At 45.7% G+C, this 7,156-nt stretch overlaps 2 protein-coding genes across 2 annotated transcripts; one reads left to right on the forward strand and one right to left on the reverse strand.

Moving 5' to 3' along the window:
• Positions 1-1,455: 1,455 nt before the first annotated feature.
• LOC125527696 (serine/threonine-protein phosphatase 4 regulatory subunit 3B-like) lies at positions 1,456-3,094 on the forward strand. Its single transcript, XM_048692215.1, has 6 exons — positions 1,456-1,617; positions 1,927-2,007; positions 2,210-2,318; positions 2,520-2,604; positions 2,696-2,758; positions 2,847-3,094. Exons 1-5 carry the CDS (start codon positions 1,552-1,554, stop codon positions 2,742-2,744), a joined length of 390 nt encoding a protein of 129 aa, XP_048548172.1. The 5' UTR covers positions 1,456-1,551; the 3' UTR covers positions 2,745-2,758; positions 2,847-3,094.
• On the reverse strand, positions 2,989-7,156 carry LOC125527695 (transcription factor GTE1-like). The gene is made up of 9 exons (XM_048692214.1): positions 6,909-7,156; positions 6,370-6,607; positions 5,968-6,135; positions 5,147-5,224; positions 4,240-4,464; positions 4,047-4,142; positions 3,717-3,775; positions 3,468-3,618; positions 2,989-3,375 (listed from the first exon to the last, which is right to left on the reverse strand). Exons 2-9 carry the CDS (start codon positions 6,484-6,486, stop codon positions 3,214-3,216), a joined length of 1,056 nt encoding a protein of 351 aa, XP_048548171.1. The 5' UTR covers positions 6,487-6,607; positions 6,909-7,156; the 3' UTR covers positions 2,989-3,213.

Consider the following 7,156-nt stretch of genomic DNA (forward strand, 5'->3'; position numbering starts at 1 on the left):
GTATCTGCTGCAGTCCAATGAGAAGATCGCCAATAAAATTGATTAGAAGGGCATCTTCTAAATCCGGCCCATCACATATCAGTACCATGCTAGAGAGGAACGTTTTGAATAAAATCAAGATGCGTGGGCTCACCATCCAAATCCAATATATGGCGTCCCTCCAGACGGTGGCCAAATCCAGCCCCCTGAGTCGCCGTCACGCTACGAAGAAGTGGAACCTGAAGCAATGGACGAAAGAATCAGAGCTACGTGTGGCCGGCTGGTTCAGGGGACGCGGCGGGCGCGGGTGTAGGGCCGTGCGCGGGCGCGGCGGCAAGGCTGGTGTCGGAGCAGGTTCCATCTCCTGGACTCTGGGGATCTCGCAGGATGGATGCCACACTATGAGCGGAAACAATCGCGATGGCAATCGTGCAGGGAGGCGACGATGTGGTGCAGTGCGGCGAGGTCGCCGTGCAGGCAGGGGACGTTGGTGGTGGGCGGCGTCTCGCACCAGGCTGCCGTCGTGCCAGACGGTGAGGTCGAGGTCGTGGAGTTTTTTTTGGAACTGGGAGGTCCTAGAGTTGCCTTAGTTTGCGACCAGATTTCCGTGATTGCAGGGGACGTGGGAATGGTAGTTCCAGTATTACATCTTAGGTGAAGCATGGTCAGGCATTGAAAATTGTTAAGTGTACCCCATAAAAATATTAGATCAATGGTGGCTGTTAGATTGAGAAGTGTGGGTCTAATCGTGTGGTGTTGATTGGTTCGTGTGGATTGTGGGAAGTGCATTTAAGAAAGTTTTTGTTTGATTGTTTAATAGCAGTGTAGATGGATCGGAGGGAGTACTACATCTTTTGCAATGCATAATAATTCTCATTTTTGCCCTTGCTGATTATTCCATTGAGGTTCCTTTTTGTTATCAAAAATTTAAATGGCATCCCTGGTTTCACGGGAACAAAATATTGGTGTATCACCTCGGAAATGGCCAAAGGAGGCCATATCACAACAATGTGTTCTCTTCTTCCCCAAATAAGTGTCGTTGTTTTAGTTTAAATTGTGACTTTTAAACTAAAATGACTACACTTATTTTGGGACGGAGGGAGTACATATTTAAATACCACATTCTTACAACGCAAAATAATAATAGTAATAATAAAATAGTGTATGTAGAAATACATGTATAACAAGTTCGTGAACATTTTCGTAACCATATATTTTCACACTACAAAAAGAAAAAGAAATACGTGCATGAAAATGAGCCATATTTTATGGGCCAGGATTTCGTTTTCTTTGTGTAGCTCACAAATCATAACGTTTTCGAACGAAAATTTACAGATCCGTCATGAACATGTATAAGCTTTCGTGTTTTTTTTAATAGAGACTTGTAAAAGAGGAAATATTATTTTTGAAATATTTTTCGAATTTTTAAATAAAAGGGCTCCCTGGAGCCCAGCCCGGCGCTATAACTTGGCACTAGGGTTCATCAGGTCAAAAAAGAAAAAGAAAAGCAAAGTGTACTAGGGTTCGTTGCTGACCACTCATCGATCGTTCCCGGAGCCGGCGGCGACCGCGATGCCCGGGAAGAAGAACGCGGAGCCGGCGCCCGCCGCCGTCCCGCCCCAGCCCGCGCCGATGCCGGTAAGCCGTCGACCTCCCTCCCCGGCCGGCGGCCCGCCCTCCTCGAACCCTCGCCGTCCCCCGTGCGCGTGCCCTCTTGTTTTATGCTCGCGGCTCCGCGGAGCAGCCGGCCGATTTCGCTCAAGAGAACTCTGATCTTTTAGCAGAAATTAAGAATTTTTTTTGTCTGTGATTGAGAGGAATTAAGTAGTGCTAGTATCTTTGTATGTCTCTGATGATCGTATCTAGGTGAACTGATGAACTCATGAGGCGCGCGATTGCTGATGAACTGACGAATCTTGGGAGTAATCTTGTGGAGATCTTGTGCAGCCTGTGAAGGTGTTCAGGTTGAACGATGGCGGCGGGTGGGACGACTACGGCGCCGGCCGTGTCACCATCGACCACCTCGAGGTATGGCATATGCTGTTCACTAGAGATTCGCAGTGCTTTCGTCCAACACAACATAAGATGTTGTTACAACCGATATGTGACGGCAGAGCGAGTAGCAGAACAGATTACATCGTAACAATGTCCCTTCATCGCACATTGGGGGTTCCGCTGATTTAGGTTGTCACTCATGGCCTTCTTCGTTCCCGTATGTTTGTTGTCGCAGGGATCGACATCGGAGAAGGAGATCGTTCTGGCTGTCATAGACGTGGAGAACAAGGAGACGATGCTTTTGCATCTCATCACCCCGGATGACATTTACAGGAGGCGCCAAGGTGAAGAAGCCCCTCTCTTGCTTCCCCTGCTTTCCCCTCTCTCAATTTCTGTTCTTTCAACATTCAAATCTAAGACGAAAAGTCATCGCAGAAAAGATGGAAGCTTTAAGTTAATCTGTTTTGAATGGTGCCGCCTTTATTTTGTTTGTTCCCCTCTGTTCAATGGCACCATGATTATGCCATCTTCAATCTCTCTCGCAGGGACGTTCATCTCGTGGTTCGATCCCGAGACCGGCTTGTCCATCTCCTTGAGCTTCCTAGACGCGGCGGCGTGCTCCGATGTGTGGTATGTTACCATCACAATGAAAATGATATTGCGAATGTTGTTTCATTATGCTTTAAGCATGATGGTGATGCTAATGTATGGTATCTTGCAGGGACACGATCTGCCAAGTGCAGAGAAAACTGAGGCCTGATGGTTGGTAGACGGCAGTGGTGAGGTGAACCATACAATCAAACCCCTTTGATGTTTCTTTCACCCCAAAGATAAGAATGCTCAGCATAGATTTTTTACATTGTTTTGTGCAGCTCCTCAAGAACAGTTTACCCTATGAAGTGAAGCTGATGAGTTAGGAAGTTTACCAATGAATAACCTCTGTTGTTTTCTTCAGGATTTATTGAATTAGGATGCCCTTTTTCGCAGCGCCATGTGCAGAGTACACACCATTAATTTTATGTAATAAAAATCACCTCTGTTGTGATTATTATTTTTGAGCTGCATCAACATTGCTCTGTATTTAACATAGGTGGCAATAACATGCTATAACATTAGACCAGGTCAGGTGTGACTGCTTAGTGCAGATTCATGTTCATATATACACTGCCACACATGTCTTACACACAAGGGAGAAAATTGTCCCATGACGGTACTTCTACGGAAACATCCTGAACCGGGCTATCTCCGGATCCGTTTCGAGGCGGTCTTGGCTAGAGCATTGTAGATATCGCGCTTCCTCTTTGCGTTTTCGTCGGTCTTGCCAGGGGCCGCGGCTGTGTTGGCCTGTCGCTCCAACGCTTCCCTCACAAAGAACTTCAGCCTCCAGAGGGTCGTCTCGCTCTGCATCCGCCCGCGCAGGAAGCATGGTTTAACATTTTATAAACAGTGTGGCGCATGGAGCGCGGTTAGGGTTCAGAATAAAGGAGCTTTACCTGAGCATCCATGTCAAGGTCCACTTCCTCTGCTGTAGTTTGGAAGTTAGGATTGTCTTGTGCAACCAGCTCCAGCGCCTTGCTAAGATCTTCCGGTGTCAGGTGGCAAAGACCTGCACCGAGTTTCCTCTTCTCGTCTGTGGTCATTTTCCTACAAGATAAAAAATATTGTAACGTTTTTAGGCTTGGCACCCCTATAAGTCTGTAGCAAACAGCAAAAGGCATGAGATAAACGTCTTTAAGACGTACCTGCATCTCTGAACCACCATGTTCCGGAGCATCTCTAGCTGCTTATTAATCTCATTCAGCTGGAACACGAGAAATAAAAGGTACTGAATATCTATAACAAAACAAAACAAGGGAACACAGTAGGGGTTGCAGTGAATATGCAAGGCATATATTTGACAAGGATACAGAAGCATGTTCAGGCTGGCCAAGAAAGGATTTCACATCGATACATCAATAGACAAAAAGCTAAATGATAACAGCCATTTTTTCTAAACATGAGTCGAAGTCAGTATATGTGCTAAAATCAATACCGACACAAGAATAAAAAGAATAACAGTCCAGAGGGCCGACCTCATCATCAGTATCTTTTGCTAATTTTGCAATAGCATCTTCCGGAGAAGTGTCTGTGGTTGGAGCATCGTTTGGTTCCACCTGTTGTTTCCTTTCCTAAAACAATAGGATCCAACTTATTGTTGTCAAATGCTAAATAACACATATCCATATCAAAACAAAAACGGTAACATCTGAGACTACAAATATCAACCTCATTCTCAACTTTAGGGAGAAGCTGGAGCCATTTCTCCTCAAATTTCTCGAGTAATAACTTGGCCATTATGTGAACATCGTGATGTTCATCATTGTATGTCATTGCATTGGTAAAAATTAATCTAACATCAGAATATATTTCTCGAACACTTCTATACTTGGTACCATCCTTCGCTTCCATTTTGTTTTGGATGGTCGAGAAATCCATAGGTTTTGTTATAATCTGCAAAATGTAGAAACCAAAGATATGAGTCACTACAAACAAGCTTCAGGTAAAGAAACCAACGAAGCAACTCCATCTTACTGATATACTAAATATAGAAAAACATATTCGCTATCAACTCAAGGGATACATCAATATGAAGTACACTATAGAAGGTAAATAATAAGTGGCAAAGCCAATTACAGCTGTAAGATAAACAGAAAACCTAATATGTCAGGTTTTCCTTCTATAGATTAGGGATGATTACAATCTTAGAGTTCCAAGCAATGGTTTTCAGTTTCATGTACATGGAAGAGGGCAAACAATAGTTACAAAACCAATTAACAGCTAATAAGATACCCAGCCATGTTTTCCATACATAGATAAGGGAGGATTTAACAGTTTTTCCCTTGACATTGAAAATCTTCTCAGAAAGTGCAATAGCATGTGAACTGAAAGCAGAATGGAGACCAGAAAAAAAAAATCCTGCAGCGAATCACGAGTAACGTGCTATGCAATCAAAGTCAGCTTGTGTTTTTAAGATCCTGATGGCTTGCCAACATTAGGTCATGCAAACTATAAACAGTACTATCAGAACTAATTCACATTAAGTTACCAAAATGTATCACTTATAGTCAAAATTTCTTTTCATTAGGAACAGAACTCTAGCAAAATACAGGACAAACTGTACTGGCAGTATCACCTTGTGATAGTCATCAAGTTGTAGGCCTACAACATCTACCGGTTGCAGAAATGGCGCTGACCATTCATGAAACGTGATCTGGAAGAAAATGAAAATAGAAAAGAGGATCAAGTGCCAAATTTTGCAAAAATCAACAGAAAGCTTTTCATAGGGCAAAGAGATCGCATATTTGAGTTTTTAGCTGCAGTAGCTCAATCGAACTTGGAAGGTGCATAAAGAACGATAAATTTTGTACTGGGTATTACACCATAGAAAACTAGATTAATAAAAAGGATTTTCCACATATAGTGGTTGAATCAATCCCAAAAGTATATCCAATTTAAAAAAAATGCATTGTAAGTTCACTTGCAAGGCTTTTTAGTTAGGTTCAGATGATTGCATTCAGCAAGAGCTGCAGACCATATATTTTAGGCTTATTTCATTCACTGCGCCAGAAGACCACATGTGAAAAATGGTCTACCAATGAACACAGCCAAAAAGAACCAGATTGATGTTCATGGAAGCATACATAAATTTGGGAGCTGTTTGAAACTTGTAGCAGAAATCTTGATTCCATTCTAAATCTATCTTGCTGGAAAGAACAGGAGGAGTATGTGCAGGCAATCACTACAAGCAATGGAAAAAGTCTAGGTTGCCACATTAGTCAATATCGATCACGATCAGGTCGGAAAGCCTTCTAATGTTCTAAATTGACTCGCGAATTACAAAGCTGGCACCAGTCCGACTTTCTAAAACACACTCTAGGATGCAAGAATATAGCATAAGTAGCCAGCAAACACAATGAACCATGGGATAAACCACAGCTGAAGAAAGATCATCACCTGGCGAATGATACCGGTAAGCTGCCGCATGAGGTCGGGCATCCCTTTGCAGTTGCTGTCCCTTGCACCATTCGCCGCATACCTGCTGCTACCACTGGCCCTGCGCCCTCCGCTGCCATGCTTCTTGCCGTCGTAGAACCCTACCACCTCGTTCACCCTCCTCTCCAGCTGCAACACACACCAGTTCAAGTCTGAGACAACTTTGCCCTAATTCTTGGGGGGAAAGAACACCGTATCGCAACAGGAGACCGCTAGACCTGACACCTAATCATGCAATAGCCAAAATCCCCGAAAATGGCGCACTCTTGAGAATCAAGCTGCTCTGGCAGCAGAGCCCTTCATGGAAATCACTACTGAGGCGAGACGGAAACTGATACCAAGGCTAGGAGGGGGCGGGGTTACCACGTCGGTCTTGCAGGCGAGGTCGTCGACCTGGCACCGGAACGAGTCCACCTCCGACACCGCGGGGTGCTCCGCGGTGGCGGCCGCCGCCTGTTGCGCGCCGTCCTCCGGCACCATCTATGGTTCGTCTCCGCCGGCTGTGTGCGAGTAGCGAGCGACACTGCGGCTGTAGTCGCGGGGGCTAATTGATAAAATGTCCCATGTTTGCTCTGCCCCAGCCAAACTGCCCAATCTTTATCTGCAATTGATCAAATATCCAAATTTAGCGCTTTGCCAATTGATAAATGCCACGCGTACAACTGACCATGATTCTTTGCTAAATTCAGGCCAAAACTTAACCATCCAGAAAAATCTGGAAAAAAAAGAAATACCGCACAAAAGCCTCGTCCATGTCCTGTGACGGTTTTGCTAAATAATAAAAAAAAATCTTCATCGTCCGAGATCCATTCCCCGTGCTAGTGTTCATACCAAGTCCAAATCGAGGAACTGGCCAGATGCATGGATAGTCACGCTTGAGAGAAAGGCGAAAAGAAGCTGACCTGAGAGGAACCTCTCTCCCTCCCTCGAATGGGGCCGCTGCTGGCGGTCGTCGCCTTCACGGACGGGGGCGAGCTGGGGTGGAGCGGCCGGCGGCGCGGCGAGGAGAAGGCGGGGCCGCGCGGAAGAGAGGGAGGGAAGGGAGAGGCTCGCCACGGCGGAGGACCTGGGGGGCGGGGTGTGAGCGCGTAGCTCCGGCGGCGGGGGAGCTGTCGAGCGGGCGGAGGGGGCTGGGCGGGCGCCGCGCGTG

This window comes from Triticum urartu, unplaced genomic scaffold, assembly GCF_003073215.2.
Source record: "Triticum urartu cultivar G1812 unplaced genomic scaffold, Tu2.1 TuUngrouped_contig_4350, whole genome shotgun sequence".
Classification (NCBI taxonomy): Eukaryota; Viridiplantae; Streptophyta; class Magnoliopsida; order Poales; family Poaceae; genus Triticum; species Triticum urartu.

Coding starts and splice junctions, on each gene's coding strand:
- LOC125527696 (XM_048692215.1), top strand. CDS start 1,552: ATGCCCGGGAAGAAGAACGCGGAGCCGGCGCCCGCCGCCGTCCCGCCC. Junction 2,008..2,209: donor TCACCATCGACCACCTCGAG/GTATGGCATATG, acceptor TTGTTGTCGCAG/GGATCGACATCGGAGAAGGA. Junction 2,319..2,519: donor CATTTACAGGAGGCGCCAAG/GTGAAGAAGCCC, acceptor TCTCTCTCGCAG/GGACGTTCATCTCGTGGTTC.
- LOC125527695 (XM_048692214.1), bottom strand. CDS start 6,486: ATGGTGCCGGAGGACGGCGCGCAACAGGCGGCGGCCGCCACCGCGGAG. Junction 6,136..6,369: donor TCGCCTGCAAGACCGACGTG/GTAACCCCGCCC, acceptor TGTGTGTTGCAG/CTGGAGAGGAGGGTGAACGA. Junction 3,776..4,046: donor CAAAAGATACTGATGATGAG/GTCGGCCCTCTG, acceptor CTCGTGTTCCAG/CTGAATGAGATTAATAAGCA.